This window comes from Arctopsyche grandis, chromosome 4 (assembly GCF_051622035.1).
Source record: "Arctopsyche grandis isolate Sample6627 chromosome 4, ASM5162203v2, whole genome shotgun sequence".
In the NCBI taxonomy this organism is placed as follows: domain Eukaryota; kingdom Metazoa; phylum Arthropoda; class Insecta; order Trichoptera; family Hydropsychidae; genus Arctopsyche; species Arctopsyche grandis.
In genome coordinates this window covers 14776698-14798876 of record NC_135358.1, presented here as the reverse complement: position 1 = coordinate 14798876, position 22179 = coordinate 14776698, and the positions used below count along the sequence as shown (strand labels likewise).

General features: G+C 35.6%; 4 protein-coding genes across 6 annotated transcripts in view; 1 reads left to right on the top strand and 3 right to left on the bottom strand.

Annotated features, from left to right (window-relative positions):
• l(2)gl (LLGL domain-containing protein l(2)gl) overlaps nucleotides 1-2238 on the bottom strand; it is a 31993-nt gene extending 29755 nt beyond the window's left edge. For both annotated transcript variants that reach the window (XM_077429622.1, XM_077429623.1), the window contains exons 1-2: nucleotides 2053-2238; nucleotides 710-804 (exon numbers count right to left, since the gene is read on the bottom strand). In XM_077429622.1, the coding sequence (XP_077285748.1) occupies nucleotides 710-793 (84 nt within the window). In that variant the 5' untranslated portion in view covers nucleotides 794-804; nucleotides 2053-2238. The remainder of the gene's footprint in view (nucleotides 1-709; nucleotides 805-2052) is intronic.
• A 2319-nt stretch (nucleotides 2239-4557) lies between these two features.
• On the bottom strand, nucleotides 4558-7003 carry LOC143910368 (uncharacterized). 2 transcript variants are annotated; one of them, XM_077428800.1, is made up of 11 exons: nucleotides 6811-7003; nucleotides 6538-6688; nucleotides 6388-6452; nucleotides 6101-6310; nucleotides 5903-6011; nucleotides 5736-5820; nucleotides 5532-5640; nucleotides 5300-5456; nucleotides 5066-5156; nucleotides 4856-4955; nucleotides 4558-4775 (listed from the first exon to the last, which is right to left on the bottom strand). In XM_077428800.1, exons 1-11 carry the CDS (start codon nucleotides 6931-6933, stop codon nucleotides 4734-4736), a joined length of 1242 nt encoding a protein of 413 aa, XP_077284926.1. In that variant the 5' UTR covers nucleotides 6934-7003; the 3' UTR covers nucleotides 4558-4733. The 2 variants fall into 2 exon arrangements, with proteins under 2 accessions (XP_077284926.1, XP_077284927.1); XM_077428801.1 differs by lacking the exon at nucleotides 4558-4775 and having other exon boundaries at nucleotides 4851-4955; nucleotides 5079-5156.
• Nucleotides 7004-7777: 774 nt separating this feature from the next.
• On the bottom strand, nucleotides 7778-10259 carry ECSIT (evolutionarily conserved signaling intermediate in Toll pathway, mitochondrial). The gene is made up of 5 exons (XM_077429021.1): nucleotides 9432-10259; nucleotides 9124-9350; nucleotides 8826-9057; nucleotides 8477-8587; nucleotides 7778-8391 (listed from the first exon to the last, which is right to left on the bottom strand). Exons 1-5 carry the CDS (start codon nucleotides 9814-9816, stop codon nucleotides 8243-8245), a joined length of 1104 nt encoding a protein of 367 aa, XP_077285147.1. The 5' UTR covers nucleotides 9817-10259; the 3' UTR covers nucleotides 7778-8242.
• Nucleotides 10260-15680: 5421 nt separating this feature from the next.
• Nucleotides 15681-21220, top strand: pygo (pygopus family PHD finger). The gene is made up of 3 exons (XM_077429049.1): nucleotides 15681-15885; nucleotides 17688-19465; nucleotides 19558-21220. Exons 2-3 carry the CDS (start codon nucleotides 17802-17804, stop codon nucleotides 19676-19678), a joined length of 1785 nt encoding a protein of 594 aa, XP_077285175.1. The 5' UTR covers nucleotides 15681-15885; nucleotides 17688-17801; the 3' UTR covers nucleotides 19679-21220.
• The last annotated feature ends 959 nt before the right edge of the window (nucleotides 21221-22179 follow it).

Sequence of the window (22179 nt, the reverse complement as noted above, 5' to 3'; positions counted from 1 at the left end):
GAAAGTGTTGATTACTTACATATAAACAAGCGTAACATGCAAGAATGATTCATAAACACGAGAACTGGTAGTTGCTGAGGCAGAACACTCATAGGTATGAATAAGATGAATTATAGAATTTAAATTATGCAAAAGAAAATTATGAAAATTTATCTGCATAGTTTATTTAAAAAAAAAAAATGTTTGCTGGGTTTTGAAATCCTCTAATGTGTATACAAAACTTTTTTTTTTTGTTATCAAAACGATATCAGCTGGTTCCCTTTTATTGATTTGTATGTATTGTGAAATTTAATTAAATATATTATAATACAACATAAAAAAGGAAATTAATCTAAAATAGAATAATTTTTATGAAGTAATAAAAAGGTGAATTTGATTATGCTTAGTCACATATGAGTTGTATCAGTTGGTTAAAAGTATACATGTATCTTAAATGCTTTTAATTCCTTAATCTAATCTATTTAAAAACGTTAACAAAATGATAAACAATTAAATGATTGATAACTTCATATAAAAGTAAAATATTTAGCAATGTATTATATACATATGTGCACTGAAAATATGAATTCATTACTAAAGTTAACAGAATAAGATAACAAACTGATACCAATAGATAGAATTTGTATGTACGCTAACAAACTCTGATTAGACATTACCATTTGTATAAAATGATACGTGTATGCAATATTATTCGTTGCAATAATCTTACCTTTCGGAATGCAAATAGTTCCCTTTGGAGTTTTTGCCTCTCCAGTGAGGGCTGCGAACCCTTTCCTCGTATAAATTTCAACATCTTGATTCAATCTGTAAAATAAATAAGAAAAAACATTAAAAAATTTAATTTAATCTAATATAAACAATAACCATAAAATTTGGGTACAACTTATAGCGTTGAATGCAAAATATTATACAATCAAAATTCAAAAATTAATTCCTATTAGTTTAAATATACATACACCAAACTGAATACACATTTTAAAACTGTACGAAGTGAAATAATGTATAATATATATAATTGCTCGTTAACATATTGGATCACCGAACTTGATCTTTGTCTATATAGTACATATTTCAATCAAATAAATAAGATGTTAAGATAAATAATAAGACCATTTCTGAGTTGTTACAGTTCAAGGATTGTTAAAAAGATATAATGAGGAAAGTTTTATATTTACAAAAAGTTTTCGAAGTTATAAAAATACATTTGCAAACAAAAGGAGGAAATATTGATGCAATAAAAATCTACTTTTAAGACGTTCTGTTAAAAAAGCAATCCACAATTAATGCGCTGAACACAATAGAACTAAATACACAGTATATAAATAGTATTTGTCATAAGCATATTCTTATGGTAATTGTATGATAAAGATTGTACGTACTCAAAATTGTATGTACTCAAAAACAACAATTAGAAACAGAAAGGTGACCATTTCAAACAGGTTTTACAATAGAAATGATAATTTAAAGTCAAATTTAATAATATATCTAATATATAATTTCGAAAGAGACTTCATATGTTAGGTTCGTAGAGTCACAATTTTCATAATAAAATAAAATAAAACTATTCAAATAAATTTAATAAAATGTTTACTATTAGATTGGCCATGTTTAAGCGGTTTATATTACGAACACCGAGAGAAGCCGGGTAAAAACACTAGTAAAAATAATACAGTACGCTGAAAGTGAACCTGACCCAACCGACGATAGAGTCAAAAAGTGGTTGCAATTACTGTAAGGAACTGAGAATATGACAGTAGTGGGAGTCGCATTGTTTACTTGCGTATTCGAGACGGAAAAGTGACGCCGACGAGGAATCGGCGGGGGTCACTCACAGATACGTCACTCTCGTCTCGACGAAGATGACGATGGGGATGGGGGCGGGTCAAAGTTGACGAGTCGAGACAATTGCAACAGCCGGCCACAATTGGCGATGTGATGTGATGTGATAGTGATAGTGATCGCGGACGATGCGTAAGCGAAGAGTGGTAGACGTCAAGTCAACATTAACGTCAACATCAGGCGAGAGTGAGTGAGTGAGAGTGGAGTACGTACGCTGGCTAGCAGGGCCGATGACGTCAGCGAGGCGAGGAGTCGGAGACGAGCGATGAGCGCCGAGCGACGAGCGACGAGCGACGAGCGACGAGCAACGAGCAACGAGCAACGACGCTCCCAACGCCGCACCGCGCCGTCAACTGCCGGTCGCCGACTTTTCGTTCGCCGACTCGAGCGCCCCACTTCGCCCCGCCCAGCACTTTGGCCAACTTAACTCATTGTTATGATGTGGGCTGTGGCCTGTGGCTAGGGGGTAAACGGACTACTAGTCATATGTGAACCAGTCACAGGACAACCGGTCGTTCTAGATCGGTCACACGTGATCACCCGTCACACTGGAACTGGTCACGAGTAAACTGGTCACACCCTAAAATCGGTCAATCGGTTTTCTCGTGACCGATTTTAGGGTGTGACCAGTTTTAGTGTGATGGGTGATCACGTGTGACCGATCTAGAGCGACCGGTTGTCCTGTGACTGGTTCACATTTGACTAGTAATCACCGAACGGGCTAGGGATCTAAAATATTCGTCGACTTCAACTATTCGAATATCGAATATTCGAATATATACGAAAATTTAAAAAAAGGTTATTACATATGTACCAAGCATAAATTTGAATGAATCGTCTCATCATAGTTTCCATTGAATTCCACCTCGTTTTTACAGCCAATAATAATTTCAATTTTTTTATTTTCTTTTTTCATTATGATTTCTTGTAAAAATTTATATTTCGCCGGTGACTTCTTAAATATTCGTATTATTTTTCTGATGTTTTCTAAAATTTCGTAGAGAATATTATTGATCGAAAAGTGATTTTCTTCAAACATTTCCGTATTTAATTAATAAAAATCTGTTTCTTCACATGTAGACATTTCATCTTCTTCATTATCTTCATTTTTATCACAATTATCCCCAATATATATTTCATTTTCTTCATAATCGTCGGCTTCTTCGTCATCACTCTTTTCATGTTGATTTTGTGTATTTAGTTTATAAAAAAATATATACACGAATAATATTCGAATAGTCGAATGTTCGAATATTCGATTGGGATCCCTACCTGTGGCCTGTGGCGCTTGAGCTTGTTGTACTACTTCTTGTTTTACTTTATTTCACTTTTGTATTTGTCACATTCAGACATGGTTCCCATAAGGGGGTTTAACAACGACTCTAGACCGGGGTCTGGGGGCTTGGGACACATATATTTGTATGTGTTTAAGGATTTTCAAAATAAAAACTTTCGTCTGCGATAAAAAGAATATTGTTGACAAAATTGGAAATCCTAAACATATATTTTTAAAATTTGGAACATGCAAGTAGACGAATGTGAATCGAAATATTCACGAATCCCATAAGATCAGTAAAGACAAATTCAATTTATTTTATAAGTTCGGTGATTATTAGGCAAAAAGATGTTCCGCGATCGAGATTTTAATCACTTGCGCGAGATCGCTTTTTGGTGAATAATCCGTTTACCGTCTTACCATACGGATGAAAAATGAAATACCATATTGAAAATGAAAAAAAAAATTACCCCATTTTAAGGCGAACGCCATTAATATAACGAAATAAAATGCAAATTTTTAACGATCATTGATATCAACTGGAATCATAGCGCCCGAGTATTTCTCGATTGGTTTGATTCTATCGAGCTTCTCGTGTTTTTAATAATATTTTTGGAAATGCAAAAGTATGTAAAACGTAACACAGAATATAAAAAACAGAATAAACTCACCCACTCAAATATTTGGCCTAATTTGTTTGAGACTTGATTTAACTACTTAATCACCACGCGTTTTTAGACACCGATTCGATTATTTTATGTTTGTGTTTGGTGTCAACCCTTGACACTACCTCTTGAGTATATTACAAGGTTGTGGCTATTTGCAGGTACTATATCTGCGAATTATTTCTGCGCGCGCACATTAATACGGGAGGAAAAGCCTGTTCCTCTTGTTCCTGTTGTATCCTGCTCGCGCAAATGAAGTGAGTATGTACCGTTTACCATGCACCCTTTTTTTTGATCTTTCGACTTAAGATCTTTCGATTTTAGATATTTGCGTTTTCGGGCGTTTCACATTCGGGCCCGTTACGGAGACCGGTTTAAAGTATGACATAACCGAAGAAGGAAAATATATCAAAAATAATTGTGGTTGTAAATATTATATTCTATTTATATTTTACTATAAATAATGACATTTAAAAACTGACCCCCCCCCCCTCTTCTCCCCACAATCCTTAACTGATTTAATGTTTTAGAAGGGGCTGCATTTTTAACTTAATCTGGCAACAATTACTGATATATCCTATACGCAAAATTTTTTAAATTGATACACCTTTTTTTTTTAATAGTGGTAGATTAAAGCCCCACAAAAATTCCGGTCTGGGGGTTCGAATCCATCACAACTTAAATAACAAAACAGCTGCACTGCTCCCTCCCACACATCCATCTTAGTTTAGTGATAGTGAAAATATTCTGAAAAATATTTTAATTAAACGATTTTATGTATTTCAAAAATTATATATTCATTAAATTCTTAAAATGATATGTATGTATGTAATTATAAAATGTAAAACTAAGAAAGAGATTTGCTCTATTTTTTTAATTCTTAAGAATTAAAATTAAATATATATAAGGCAAGGCTTATTTTTTTTCCAAATTTGTATTCTTTAAAAAACAAATTATTCTGTGTTTTTATCAGTATGTTGTTTTTGATGTCTAATCTGAAATTAATAATTATCTAAAATTAAATAATTTTAATCAACATAAATATTAAATATATTACAATATCAACAATACTCACCATCGATATCTTTTGTACAAAGGCTTTGTTACAAATTTTACACACGAAAGGTTTATTTCCAGTGTGAGTTCGTATGTGGGTCATTAAATTACTAGAATCACTAAGAAAATCGCAAAGAAGGAAGCGTTTTATAATAAATAAGAAATGAAATTTTGAAAATAAATGATAATTATAGATATGTAGAAATACATAATTGAATTGCATACTAACTTAAAAAATTTACCACAGTGCTCACAATTGAATGGTTTTTCTCCCGTATGTGTACGCATGTGGGTTAATAAATGGCTATTTTTATGGAAGCCTAAAATAATAAAAGTAAACAAATCAATGAACTGAAGTTTAAAACATCAACTACTGAATATACTATATATACCCAAACTGAACTAACATAAAAAAATGGGCAGAAATTTATTATTTGAATAAGAATTATCATATCTTCTGTACCTTTACCGCATGAAGTGCATTGATGTTGTTTAACATTTGAATGAGTTTTCATATGTTCTCCTAAATGAGATAATAATTTGAATTCCATTGGACAAACTTGGCATTTAAATTCACGAAAATTTGTATGGACTCGTTTATGAACATATAGATTGTTGACCTGTAATATCAATGTGTTATGTACATATCTGTTATATGTTTTCAATACATTAAATAATAATGCAGTAATTGGTACCTGTGTAAATGATTTAAAACAAATATCACATTGAAATGGTCTTTCTCCTGTATGACTTCGATGATGAACTTCCAAATTACTGGCTTGAGTAAATCGTTTGCCGCAGACACTGTTAATATAAATTTTGCTTAGTGAATTTTCATCAAATATGAAAAACATCTTTTGGGAATTTTAAAATACATATTTAAAAAATATATATATTACGTGCACACAAATGCCTTATTAAGTTTATTTGATGTATCGAGTGAGGCTTTATAAAAATTTTCACGTGATGCAGTCGTAGATTTACCTACATAATCATTAAAAAATATAATACATTAATGAAATTTGAAAGATTAATAAATAAAAAAGATAATAACCGAAAATCCAACCATTATGATGAACTTTGATATGATGAGCTAAAAATCCAGGGGATTTATATAATTTTCCACATTCAGTACACGATTCAATTTTTTTCACCTTTCTTTTATTATATGCATCCTAGAAATTTTAAATCACACGTGAAAATAAAACAAAATTTCAGCATCCGTATAAAAAATAGAAAAATATTATATAAAATAATAAAATACATTTGATGATTGGTTTTTAATTACGAATAAATTATCTGTTCCATGTGCATTTCCATCTTCGGAATTGGATTCTCCATTACCTACATATACGTCACTTTTTTTGTCAACAAAACTTGATCTCATATCAGTAATATAGTCTTCCATTTCATTTGAATCTTCAGTTTTTATATTTGATTGATAATCCGTTAGTTTACACGATTTCGCTGTGAGCTAAAATACCAATATAGTACATATTGTCATTTGTCATTACTTTATAAACATCAAATATTTTGAGAGAAACTACTTACAGTTTCAATTTCACTAGTTGCATTTTCACTATTGAATAGACTCTCATTATTTGATTTCAAAATGACTAAACAAAATTTATTAAAAAATGTGTAACATTAAAATATTCCATATTTTACATTAACAAAGTATTGTATCATTATTTAATATACCTGTTTCAGTAGAATGATATTTATTAAAAATAGTGTTCTGCTTTAAAATCTCAGCAGATGTCTCACATTTCTTTTTAAATTTGAATGCATTGTTTAGTCGGCGTGAACAATCCACACATATGACAGATGGATAGCCGTCACCCCTGACAATCTATAATTCAATCATACATAATTGTTATTATATGCACCCTTAAACATTTTTGGGTAGTTCAAATCAAAATCAGCCCAAATATTTGAGTGACAATGAACAAAAAAGATGAATAAAATATTTACTTCAATATTTGTGCATTCCCTGATTTTGTAAATAATTTGAGAACTCTCAAAAATATCAACGAGAGCCTTCTTTTTTGAAAGGCAAAGTCTACACAATGTTATTGTTTGATTTTCGTCGTTCATCTTTGATAATATAACTGTATATGTACTTTTGTTTATCTGTCAAGCATCAATTGTCACCATATTCAGTACTACCAACTGCAGCCGTTGCTATTTATACCAATACTACAAAAATGACAATATTACTAGCAAGCCTGTTGTTTCTGAGTTTTAATCGTTAAAAAAAGCCTTGTAATAAATCTCTATATTAGAATCAAAACCAAAAATAATAAGTACAAAAAAGTAAATAATATTTTTTGAATAAGCAAGTTTTTTCCATGTTGCCAATGATTTATATCGGTCTCCCTCACGGGACCGAAAGTGAATCGCAAATATCGGAAGGCAAAGATCGAAAATCGAAAGATCTCAAGTTGAAAGATCAAAAAAGAGGGTGCATGGTAAACGGTACCATGTATATATAATATATACATATATATGAGAGGCATGCGGTGAAATTATTTTTCTTTCTGTCATACAGCCTTGTTTAATGTGCGCGCGCAGAATACGGGAGGAAAAGCCTGTTCCTTTTGTTCCTGTTGTATCCTGCTCGTGCAAATTAAGTGAGTATGTACGACGGGGGGAGAGACCATTTTTTTTTATCTTTTGACTTAAGATCTTTCGATTTTCGATCTTTGCCTTCCAATATTTGCGTTTTTGGGCGTTTCATTTTCGGTCCCGTGAGGTAGACCCGATTTATTTATACATATCTTTCTGAACTCAAATTTATCAGAATCCAATAATTCCTCTTTATATCTGTAAAAATTTTCCTACACGATAAAATACTTACTTATCATAAGACCATGGCTGAGTTGCTACATATAAGTATAGTAACCAATGTTATTAAAGATAATAAAAAAATTGCAAACATAAGACGATCAATTGTTTACAATATGCTTCTATTTTATTAAAAAAATAGTGGATTTATACAGGGATAATCCACACCTGGATAGTCGAGGGTACACTGCATAATACCATGTATAATTATTATTAGCACTATTTTTACAAGGCTTTTTACACCACTTATGAATTTTATCGAACTCGAAATATATTTTATCAAATTTTTAATGAATAAATTCTGCATGCCTATTGTGTTGGTATCAATATATTATTTTAAAAAATAAAGCCACTTATGTCATTTTTAATGTTTGAACATTTTCACAATACTGAAAAAAAATAAAATCAATATGTACTAAGAATATGTATATCACTTAAATTACTTTATATTTTTAAGTATTGGGAAAAATATTTACACGACTGATTTTTACAATATATATATGTAATCTACAATACATTGCTCATACTACATTTTAATTCAAACATAGTTAAAAGTATTTCACTTAGTAGCTGGCTGTGTTTCTATATTCACTAATTCAGAACTTGGTGCAATCAGAGTAAATATGACTGGAAGTTGTCCCAATGCAGGATTACCATTCTTTTCCAAAAGTCGAATCCATGAAAGTAGCGAATCACGCGAGGATGTACCTATTTTTGAAAAAAAAATATAAATACATATAAATTACAAAATATTAAATTTTAGCATAATCTTTGAAATTGTTAATTTTCAGACCTGTCGCACAAATCGCTAGTACTGTCCCATCATCTTGTTCGTGTACAGACTTTTTTACTGCGGGAAGTGTTGAATTTCCAAATAAACCAGGGGCATTAATTTTGGTGATATCTAAAAAAAAAATATATATAGCTTGTATTATCGCAAGATGGCGATTTTATCTCATGATGTGTGCTTGCTAGTAAAAAGAGCATATTCATCCCTCAAAAAAGGTATTCATCGTCAAAAATACTACAGATAACGTTCACTTTTGAAAGAACATTTACCGTAACTAGTGAGTACAATGGGAGAAAACTACATATCTTAAATTGTTAAATCTAGTATTATTATGAAAAATTCATATAATTACCATCTGGGTCAACATAAGGAACATCTTTTGGTCTTACGGGACCCATTAAAGTGAAATATGAAATACACTGATTGCGTAAATACACAGAGTAAGCTCCTTTTACTACTAAAGGTTCACAGTTGTTATTTTTATTTGTTCTGAGTTTTAATTCAGTCTCTATTAGTGACATTTGGGTAGGACATTGAGCTGAAACTATCCAAGTTTTGTCCAAAGATGCCTCTATTTCTTTTGTCTGTAACAAAAAAGTTCAGTTATGAAAGAGTCATCATTATAAATAAATAAAACTCGATGAAATTACTTGAAATATAGTTGTTTTCATATTGTTGTCAATACTGGAAATTCTCTCAATTGCTAGTTTGGCAAGTTCTAGACTATCTTTTGGTAATTTATGAGGTAGTCGCCAAGGACTAAGATTGCGAAATTTTGGCATCCAATACATCATCCGCCAATATTTCCGCAATGGTATACCCCTACGTCCAAATATATTCAATAATATATCTTCCATTTCAAAATCAGGCATAACTCCTGTAAGTATAAATGATATTATTAAATAACTTTTATTATAAAATTTTTGATAAATTATTGCTAAAATACTGAAGTAATAACCGTTATCTTCCATTTGTTCGAGAAGATCCGTAGCACACTGTTGTTGTTTTGGATAGTGAAAGAAATCAGCTTGAAATATATTGGTAGGAATAAAACGTCCTTTCGGTAAAACTTCTAATAAACTTTTATACACTTCCAAGTCTTTATTAACACCAAATTCTTCCATGTTGCGAAGAGCAGCATAGATAAATTCAACGTGACCTCTTCGGCGGATATCCTTTCCTTCAAATATTTTAATCATTTCCAAATATGTGTTTCTGTCTTTTTTGGCGACATTAGCAAATATGTCATATACGACGACTTTTTTCTGTTCAGACGCATATCGAGCAGTGAGTGAAGTTAAATGACTGGGTCGCAAAAACATTGACATGAACCTCAGCGACATTTTTAATAGTTTTCACAAACAATAAATGATAAAGCAACTATTTCGTATGTACAATGTTGAAAATCATAACACCGACAGCAGTCCACATGTTAAATATTTTAATTATGACTTAAGGCACACGTCAAATTAGAGGTTAGACGTATCAACATTTTGACAGCGGCAAACTAGGTTACGTTTTCAATCAAGACTGCCAACTTTGCCATTTGTGGATTTACGTAATCTCGACCACTTTCCAGACATCTCAATATTAAAATAAAATATGGCAACAAATTAAATGGCCAGTATTTTAATTAAATAAATCAATTATATAAATCAGTTTTCGGCCAGTATTTTAGTAACAAAGTGCTCATTTTTATGTCATCAAATATCAGTAAAAATAACAAATGAACAGTATAAAAATCTGACGTACCTACATACATTCGCTAGAACAAATAGCAATGCCTGCTGGATGGAATATTGTCAATCAAGATCTTACTAACCTTGTGTTGATACCAACTTAAAAGCTTAATTTTTAACATTAATATTGACCATTTATATTTAAATGCTGACCTTTTATTATTTATACTGGCCACTTGTATACTGAACGATGGATACTGGCCGTTTATTTTAAGTACTGGTCACGTAATATAAATACTGACCCTTCATTTTTAAATATTGACTAAAATGGACTAAAATATTTACCAATAAAATACAAACCATAAAATATGAATCAAGTACATATGTATATAATGGTGTAGGAATCTCGTCATCGTCATCGTCATCGAAACATTCGAGAATATTCCGCAACAACAAACTACATTCCCGAAAACCAGACGTCGCACACCTGCAACCATTATATTAAACTCAAGCGGAACGCCCCTACCAGTTGAGTGGAACCAAAACGGTCGAAACACGCCGCCACCATTAAACTACATCGAGCGGAACGGCGCCAAGCATTCCAGAAAATTCTACGCCTCGACAAAAGCAAATTCCTCTCTTACGCATCAACAACCACATGCGCTTACGCATCAACAACCACTTCCATCAATCATTCCAGAAAATTCTACGCCTCGACAAAAGTGCATTCCTCGCTTACGCATCAACAAACCACCACCATCGATCAGGTGATTCCAGAAACACTATAAAAGGAGGTACAACCCAAACAACGCCAGTCGACCCACAGCAGCAAGCGTCGACACACAGCAGCAGACCAGTCAACATACAGCTCCTGACCAGCCACCACTACACTACGCGGACTTGGAAGATCAACCAGCCGGACGAGCCAGCAACACACTGCCGTATCCAGAGACCTTCCGAACATAGCCGAACAACGAGCCAGCAACACACTGCCGCATCCAGAGACCTTCTGAACATAGCTGAATGCCGAGCCAGCGACACTCTACCATATCCAGAGACCGCTGAACGACATACTTTTGCCCACAAATACCATACCTTTGTACAACCATAGGCAAACAATAAAACTTTATAAAACTAGCACAACAGTGTTTCGTTAGGCCGGGATACGGTCAACACACATGTACCCCGCCTACAATGGTAAACGGATTATTTCATACATTGTGATCGCACACACAACAATCATTGTCACGAAAATCGCGAATATAGAATATCACCGATTCATATTTAATACATAAATCTTTTTATTTTAATATTGTATTATATTTTCATTGTAATATACCTTTCAAAATGAACGTGGGAAACTAAGAACAAATATAAAATATAATAAATATACACAGTAGAAATCGAAAAAGCATAATTCGTAGGCAGTGTATGTATATTACAGTTTCGAAATCATTTAGTATTTTTTAAAAATTAAAAAAAAATACGATCCACCATAGTCCGAGAACGATTAATTACCAAATAAATAGCTTGTAAATTTAGGTGTTCTTGAATTATAAATTAACTAGTGGTTTTATCCGGCTTCGCTCGGTATTTGTAATATAAACAGCTTAAACATGGCTAATCTAATAAGTAATTAATTTGTTTTTTTATTAAATTTATTTGAATCGAAAAAAATAATATTCCACGATATCGATATCGTCGTCATATAAACTTTGATTTGTTTTCGATGCTCCTAACTAAACCTCAAATACAAAGTTTCTTTTGAAATTATAGGGGATGAAACGAATGCGACGACTGGCATGTTGATGCACGTGCTTTTATTATTTCAGCCGAAGACGGAGTGAGGTAGCAACTCTGAACACGGCCGAGTTGGTCCCAACTCGCAGGAAGGTGACCGAACTCGACCATGTCATATAGCGATCCGCCACAAAATTATATATTAGATTAAGTATTGATTAAGTGTTAAAAGCTCATTTAAAAAATAATAATTCAATTAATTCATATACCACTAAGTGGGCATTCAATATTTTATATTTTCAATTAAGTTTTTATTTTTAATTACGCCTCACCAATATCGTTAGCCTCGACTTTCGAATTTTTAAAACCATTTTATCAACCAAATTTTATTGTGATATTTAAATATCTTCATAAATGTAATTTTTTATAGATGATGCTCGATAAGTTTCTCATCGAGTATATTTATCACAAACTCATCTACGGTTTCGGGGATAGAAAACAAATAAGTAAAAATTCAAGCTCCACATAATCCTTAAGACAGGCCACCATTTTTTTTGGATTCAAAACCAGGATATTTATCCAAAATATAACAAACATTAGAAAATTATGGATAGAAAATCAATTTTAACATTTACATACAAATCCGTCCTAAGGAGGTCGTCGGCCGTTCGAGTGTGAATCTGTCAAATTTTTATTTCGGAGAAAATATGAATTTTTAACAGAACGCTCTTATAAAATTCTACAGAAGACCGGTTAAAATAAATTATATTTGATGATTAGCAAACATTTTAATGTTTCAACGTTCTATTCCGTTTTAACACTGCATTGCATATTCTTCATAAAAGAAAAGGTCGTTTGGCAGGTGCATTTATTCCTTTTATACAGACAATATTATTTTAATTTTCGAATATTTTTTATGGATTTCATTCAATTCATCTATTGGATGCTAGTTGATGAAAATGTCTATTTTTTTTCATGATTTATCAGGAGAAATACGCAAAAAACCAGTATTTCATTGGTAAAATCAGTACGAATTCAGATTCAAAATCACGCTGCTATTTATGTATCTATTACATTATATTTCAAAAACACATTGCAAGCGAGCAAAAGTTGACTAACGATTCATTCAACCAGGGCTGCGCCTACCATATGTACAAATATGTGTACATAGTGCACACAGGCGGCCGAAAGAAATGAGAGTCGAAAAAATTATATTCCTTAAAAAATAAAACACAGTGCTTTTTAAAATGCATTTAGGTTGTCTTGTTGTATACTTGTGGATTGTTGTTGCAAGTGCAACTTGTAACACACCCGAACTATAATTGGGAAATAACGGGATAGCAGGTATAGCTTCGGTCCGCATGCACCGTGTGCACTCGGTACAATATCGCAATTCGGATCAACGTAATTAATAATTTAAAAATTCATTCATTTTTTGGAATTTTTTTTTTCTCTTTGTCGATCACTCATGTGAACGCAGTGATATGCTGCATCTCTTTCCAAGATATACGATTCCAAGGGGAGAAAGAGAGACGGAGCATGGTGTTAACAGCGAGTACTTCGTACACACGAACGCATGCACGCACGAATTAGACAATTATTATATAGTATTTTTTCTAAGATGCTTAGTACTGGTTGGTCATCGAAAGTACGGTGACCTAGATTTGGAATTGGGGTATTATATTGGGAATATTTTCATGAATCGTCCAGTTTCTCTTTTCGTCTGATCCTGTTAAAAACTAAACGTTTTGGTTTTCTAGTTAATTTTTATAATGATTAAAATTTTCAACACTATATTTTTCACGGTTCGGTGATAACTAGTCAAATGTGAACCGGTCACAGGAAAACCGGTCGCTCTAGATCGGTCACATGTGATCACCCGTCAGACTAAAATCGGTCAACCAGTTTTCTCGTGACCGATTTTACGGTTTTAGTGTGACGGGTGATCACGTGTGACCGATCTAGAGCGCCCAGTTGTCCTGTGACTGGTTCACATATGACTATATGGGGGATGAACGAATGAGACGACTGGCATGTTGATGCACGTGTTTATTATATGACAGCTGAAGACAGAGTGAGTAGCGGCTCTCCGAACCCAGCCGGGTTGGTCCCCACTCGCAGGAAGGCAACCAAACTCGACCATGTCGTATAAGCGAGCCGCCACAACTAGTAGTCCGTTTACCATTTTTCACAAGGTTTTTGCGCTGCTCGCACGCACTTCATTTTTTTTTTAAATATTAATATTATGGAGGATGAACGAATGAGACGACTGGCATGTTAATGCACGTGTTTATTATATGACAGCTGAAGACAGAGTGAGTAGTAGCTCTCCGAACCCAGCCGAGTTGGTTCCCACTCGCAGGAAGGCAACCAAACTCGACCATGTCGTATAAGCGAGCCGCCACATCACTCCCCCCCCAGCATCAGCGATACCAAAATTACAAAGAAACAAATTTTACAAAAGAAAAAAATTATTGTTACACAAAGAGAAAAAATTATTACGTGGGGAGAAAAAAAATTGTTGACGTGGGTCATCCGCTGTGTACATAGGTGTACCGCCCTGAATGGTCGGTAGATTCGAGGGCGGTGACGTCGCGAGCAGGACGGTGGGTGGTCCGATGGTCGCGCCGATGCGATGCGATGCTGCGGCGGCGCCGCTCTTCCGAGGCTGATGTCGGTTGGTGGGGCGGCGGGGGCGGCAGGGGCATCGATGTGGTTGATGATACTCCGAGCTGGACTGTGAGTCGTTGTGGCTCGTGGAGGTGTTGTAGCGCTACCGCCCGTCTCGGCGTGACGACGCTCGTGGGGACGGACGGGGCCTTGATGATGATGATGATGATGGTGCTGAGGTGGTGTATGTCTTGTGGTGCTGGATGACCGTTCTATGTGTAGTGGATCGCGCATGACTCCACATCCAGCTGTCAAGATCGTCGTCTCATTCGCTCCCCCATTTTTTAAAAGCACCTGTCGTCGACGTTGTGGCTGGACGTCGGTAGGTAGGTAGGTAGGTAGGTAGCCGTGTCTGCTCGTTTATTGTCACCCGCGGGCTGCGACGCGTGTTGATGGCGATGGGGGCGCGGCGGGTAGCTTCTCCCGCCTGACTCGGCGAGGCAGGGATGAGCGGCATGTTGAAATTGATCGAGGCTGCGTGGCTCGATGTCGGGGGTCACCAGTATGGAGGATGAACGAATGAGACGACTGGCATGTTAATGCACGTGTTTATTATATGACAGCTGAAGACAGAGTGAGTAGTAGCTCTCCGAACCCAGCCGAGTTGGTTCCCACTCGCAGGAAGGCAACCAAACTCGACCATGTCGTATAAGCGAGCCGCCACAATATGATTTATACAAATGCTGATAAAATTAAAGAGCGGCCGATTTAAATTTGCACAGAGGCGGCTGAATTCCCAGGCGCGGTTCTATATTCAACGGTAGGTTTTTGGGTAATTTAATTTTTGTAGAAAATATTTCGAGAAATCTTCAGAAACCCACGGGACGATAGCAGTGCCCGCGGGTTCAAGGCTGAACTGATCGTCGACTGAAGCAAAGAAACGCCTTCGATCGACGAAAATATGTAAATTCTACAGAGGGACGAAGTCGCATAGGCTCGAAATTGATTTAAAAAATCGCAATATCTCGATTTATCGATTGCGAGGTTCGAGTGTCGAGGGGGAAATTTTATAGTCGTAGGAGGCGTTTAGTCGTTCGGCGTGCGTGCGTGCGGCGCTCGGCGAACGGCGAACGGCGTGCATGTGCGGTAGGCGCGCGTGTGTGTGCGCGCGTTCGCGCATGTATGGGTGCGTGTGTGCGTGCGGCGTGTTGTGTTGTGAGGAGCGCCATGTTGCGCGCCGGTAGCGCCCCTGGCGGCGCCGCGGCTCGCGTTCCCGTCATCAGTCGCGTTCGCCTCGCCCCCGCCCCCGCCCCCGCCCCCGCACCCGCCCCAGCAGCGCGACCAGCCCCACGCCGCCCCTCGCGCCCCCGGACCCCGCCTCGGGTGAGTCGTGCAGCCACGCGCCGCGCCGCCCCGCGCCCCTCGCCCCCCGCTCGCCGCGCGACGAGCCCCTCCCGCCCCCCGCACCTCTCGCGCACCCGCCCGCCCGCCTCGCCGCAGCCCCTCGCCCCCGCCCCCTCCCCGCCCCGCCCGTCGCCCGCTATAAATACGGTGACAGGTGGCGTAGCGCCGCACTCACCGCCTCCTGCTCCCGTGTGCTCCCCCCCCGCGCCCCCACCCGCCACCCCCACAATGTTTACACATCTCTCGCCCCATTGCACAATTGCACAATTCTTCGACATTTTCGGCTCACTGCTTGAAAGCATTTTAAACACGCGCAGGTTAGCCAACTTCCCGGCCCGATTTAATAATCTTTCGCCTAGTTGTAATTCTTTCATATACGATCAATTGATTTTTTTTTGTATTAGATATTGAGTTTTTTTATTACATACCTGTGGTAAAACTTCGTTTAATTATTGATAGATTTGATCATAAGGCATGAAACTTCTAAATATATTTTTGTTTATATATGCCGTGTAAATATGTGAAGGAGAGGATTCAGGTGAATTTTCCGTTGACGATTTAAATCTTTGAAATGTATCAACCTTCCCCGATGATATTTTAGATTAAAGACGATAACCTTTTAGAAAATAAATAACACCGTGTCATTTGGAGACTATTCGTTTGGTGTTGCTACTACTAATGTTAAAGAATTTCTGTAGTTCCCGATTCGTTCGAATATAATACAACTTCGGTATTATTTCTTTGCAGTATCGTATTAAATAATTTTTGTGGTCTTCTCATGAACTACTACTACATAACGATCATCATCATATAACACAGAATGTGTTCAGAATATAAATTAAAATACATAGACAGAAATGTGTCGAAAAATATACAGACTGCTTGTTAAATCGTGACAATATCATGGATTGACATTTTACCTCAAAATTGGTCATAAAACTTATTTTATTTGATGCTATTTTTAAAATTCGATTTTTATTTTAATTTATTATCTCTTAATCGCAGCCCCCGGGAGGAATCTCGGGCCCTGGTAAAAATTATACCAAGCTCTAGACAAACTAAAAAAATCTTATAGATGTATATTCTTTTAATATGCAAAAAATGTATCAGAACTATTAGAGAAATACTTATATGTTGGTTGTTTTTTTTAAGTAATTGAATGAAAAAGTATGATATAACAGGCATGCTTTCTGACATGGGGCCCCTCGAGTAGTCCGGACCCTGAAACTTTACCCTGGCTTCCCCTCCCCCCCCTCTCGTCGGTCCTGCTCTTAATTGTATACAAAATTTGATTGGAATCAAGATGTTAATAAATTTTATCTTAAAAATAAAAAATACTGCTTACAATAACTTTTTTTGTTAAACAGTGATTCCTTGATACATTCACTCCCCAGTAGAATTAAATTTTATATTTCTGATCTAGTTACTAATTTAATAATAATGTGTATATGTCACAGTGGAATTATATTTCTAATGAAAATATATTTTAACTGACGTTTCGTTACATTTTCAGGGTTGGTTTTATTCATTTAAGATTAATTTGTTAGGGTTGGTATTATTTAAGGGTTAGGATAGGTTAGGTTAAGTAAGGGTTGGCCCTATTAATTTAAGATTGGGTTGTTAGGGTTAAATTTATAGAGTTAAACGTTTTAAATTCATTGTTGGATACATTTTCACTGCTTGAATTGGTGAAAATATATTCTCACCAGTGAAAATATGCTTTCACTGTAACATATACAAGATGTAGCATTTTATTAATTTTATCTTTTTTTTTTTTTCAGCTTACGGGAATGTGCTGAAAAGTGTTAAAAGAAAAATCAAGTGCATAAAAAACAGACTAGTGAAGTTATGGTGAAATGACAGATCTCAATATCGTATAGCAGTTGGGTTACACTATGAGTCACAATTTGGCAGGTATGCCGCCGTATAGGCTACCGGGTTCGGGTCTGGGACCGCCAGATTTCAAGCCTCCGATGGATACGCCCAATCCTCCGACGCCCGCTCCGAGCAACCCTAAAAAGAGGCGGAAAACTTCAAACGCTGCAAATAATCAAATAACTCCTCAACCACCACCGTCTGTCCAAGATCTCTTACCGCCTCCGCTGACTGGATATGGCGATACGATTGTAGCATCAAACCCTTTTGACGATTCGCCGATTATGAATCACAACGGTCCGATGATGAGTCAAAACGGACCGATGATGGGAATGATGGGACCTATGCATCCGATGGCGGGATCGCCAATGAGGCACATGAGTCCAATACCTCACATGAGCCCTATGGGTCAACAGATGCCGCAGAGAGGAGGTATCAGTCCAATGGGAAACATGAGCCCGATGGGACATATGGGTGGAATGTCTCCGATGGGAGGTCCCAATATGAGTATGAATAATCACAACATGGGCCCTTCAATGGGACCGTCTTCGAGGTCGATGGGTAGTCCGATGAGTAGTGGTCCATTAGGAAGCCCAATGAATTCAATGCCGATGGGTTCTCCCATGGGCGGTGGTCCAATGGGTAGTCCAATGAACAGTATGACATCATTACCTGGAGGACACATGAGTAGTAGTCCGATGGGACCACCTTTGCATAGCCCTTTAGGGGGTGCATCAATGAATGGCCCTCTCAATGGTCCTATGGGCTCAGTTCCTACAAGTATGAGTGGACCCCGATTAAACGGACCAATGGGTCCAAATTGTTCCAATGGCTCAATTGTATCAAATAGTCCCATGGTTTCGAGTCCGATGGCTACTGGCGCCTTAGGACCTGGACATTGTGGTCCTATGAGGCATAACAGTCCTATGGGACCCAACGGTCCTATGTCATCAAATATGGGACCAAATGGCCCAATGTCATCGAATCTAGGCCCAAATTCTGGTCCAATGGGATCAATGGGCCCTGGCCCACCTTACGGAGGAAATTCAATGGGTCCAATGGGTCATTTAGGTCCGGGTGGACACATGGGTCATATGGGTCCTAATAATCAGATGGGCGTTTCAGGATCAATGGGACCCAATTGCTCAATGGGACCATCTGGTCCGATGGGTCCCAATGGCCCAATGGGACCTAATGGTTCGATAGGCCCCAATGGACCCATGGGTCCAAATGGGCCAATGGGGCCGAATGGTCCTATGGGTCCTAATGGACCGATGGGACCTAACGGTCCGATGGGCCCCAACGGCCCTATGAGTATGGGGCCAAACGGTCCAATGAATATGGGCCCCAATGGTCCTAATGGTGGAAATGGAGGAAACAATATGGGAGGTTGTGGTCCCTTAGCGAATATGAGTAATATGGCGGCAATGGGCGGCCCTAATATGCAAGGGATGGGAATGGGAATGAATCATCAAATGGGTCAAATAGGACCTATGAGTATGTTCGGGCCCAAACCGATGCCAGTAAGTGCGGGTAAAGTGTATCCTCCAGATCAACCAATGGTGTTTAATCCGCAAAATCCAAACGCCCCGCCTATATACCCTTGTGGGGTTTGTCACAAGGAGGTGCATGATAACGATCAGGCGATACTCTGTGAATCTGGATGTAACTTTTGGTTCCACAGGTATTATATTGGACATAAATATATTTTGTTAAAATGCTTCATGTTAATATTGCATTTGAATGTAACTAATATTTTCTTTACTTTAATTTCAGGGGATGTACTGGTCTCACGGAACCTGCGTTTCAGCTATTGACTGCTGAAGTGTATGCTGAATGGGTGTGTGACAAGTGCTTATCTTCCAAAAACATACCTCTTGTAAAGTTCAAGCCATAATGTACATTAAGCGGCTTCGTGCCACAGAGTTAGTGCTTAAGTTGAAGACTCAAATGATCGTTAAAAATCATAAATCTTGTAGTGCATTTCGAGTATGCTATATTCACTCACGGACATTGATTGCCGTCAGTATTTTTTTTTTTTTTTTAATTTATGCTAAGGTGAAGAATAGCTAAACTGTGTCATAAATTATGTTCCCATACATCATTGTGTGCTTGCTAGGATGTATGTATGTGTGTATCGGCAGATTTATTTTGACGGATTATTATTGCTTTTTCAATATTTGGAAAATAATTCTCATCCTTGCCAATTATGTCATTTTTTTATTTGTTAAATTTATTATCCATCTTCCGTTTTAAATTATTTTTTATATCAATAGAAAGAATGTACAGTTTCTGATATAAGAATTTGCCATTTGCAATTCTATCAATATATGATGCTTTATTTCTTTCCAGTCATCGTTTTTCATTTCTCTGTAATATGTATGTTTATATATGACATTAAATTTCCATAAATTCGACAAATTACACGATTTCAATAGAAAACTGAAACGTTTCATTGATTATGGTAGCCTATTTAAGTTATCTTGTCTACAGATTGTAGCTATTGATTTTTCAGTATAAAAAATACAGCTCGTATTTGTACATATACATGATGGACAGTTTTATTACTATGTACAAGTTATATTATAATTTGACTATGCATTATTTTGAAACTTTTGATCGAAGTTGATAAACCATATAATACAATTATTCAAAATACTCTGATGAAAATGATTCTATCTGCTCACTCATGTATATGTATAGATATGTATGTACACTCAAATATGTATATATTATATACACATCAGTGGTGTGCTGTGCGTGGATGTTGTATTTCAACAAGTCTCTTTAAAATGTGATAGTGGCTCATGTGTTCTGGAATTGAATAATTTTGCTACACTTACTTACTTTTGTCAGTTCCTTAATATACATACATACTATGTTATTTTTTTGACGTTTTATCTATAAAATGCAAAATTATACAAATCTGTAAGCTGGAGTGTCGTCAATATGTTATAGTAATTTTGAAAAAAAATTAGTCGGAAAAAGGGGACTGATTGCATCTATAATTTCCATACACGGCAGTCATATGCATATAAGTGAAATGTTGGTGCAAATGGCGATTATTGCACAAATACTGCAAGAAAACATTAGGATAATATAATATTAACAAATTATTTTTAAAGAATTCTTCGGCCTGTAAATTGTAAATAATCATTAATTAAAATAACGTTTACGCTTTATTCTGTATTGTCAGTACTTAGTTTTATGATTTTATTAATATTAAAAAAAAGTTTTTAACGTCTATATGTGAAAAATCAAAATTTGGTAAAATACTCATGAAATAGTTAGGGTAGCCCTTTATTTTTTTTTTACATATTTTTGCGTGAGTAAGTAGATGAAATAAAAACGTAGCATTCATATAATTTGAAAATGTGTATATGACTGGGCAAAGTCAAGAATTTTGGTGTTTATAATTTATTACAGATACATAGTTATAAAAATTAAATTATTTATTTATTTATTACATAAATATAATATATGCTTAATGAAAAATACTTTTGTACATGGATCTCAATTCGAATATTAATTGTCAATGAAAATATTTACTTCTTTTTTTTACTCTGGCTTTGCTCATTTTCATATTACATACACATCTGAAATAATGAAACATAATATAGTATTTAAGAATATGTTTACAAATAGCAAAACACTTCATTCGGAATAAAAAAATAATTTTCATTAATTATTTTTGTTGTTTTATTAGTATTATTATAATTATAAAAGTCAATCGTTTCATTATTCTCAGTTGGGTCGATCTATCAAGTGCTTACAATGAAAATATCTGCATCATACTATTGTATTATGCAATAGACGCATTTCTGAAATAAAGCATGTATATGTATGTGTATGTTGTGTTAAGGAAAAATTCCGACAGCTTAACTTCAATACCTTTATGATTGCTATATTTTGTATTTGTCTCTGTCGAATACAATATATTTTGATTTCTATGTGTGTGTAAAAACAGCTGTTCAAATGATGAATTAGAAAAGTTATGACTTTGAAATCTGAATCTTGTTTATATCATTTATTCGTAAGTTAATGCTCTGAATCGTGATATTTGAACAAGTTGCTTGACTTAATTTTTGTGGCCTTGTGATGTATACATAAAATGTGGCTTTACATACATACATACATACATACATATATACGTGAAATATGGCTCTTGATTTCAATTTTGAAAAAAAAAATAGGTTTTTTTTTTTGTTAATTTAGCAGTTTAATTTATTGTTTACGGAATGCATATACATACATATGTTTGTAAGTTGAAGCATAAAGTGAGTTTATTGGCATTTTTTAGGAAAGTATTAAGTCTTAAGATTTTATTTATTTGACTACTTCCTGCTCAAATTTCATTTTAATGAATTATAACTTAATTTATTCGATTAAGATTGTTTT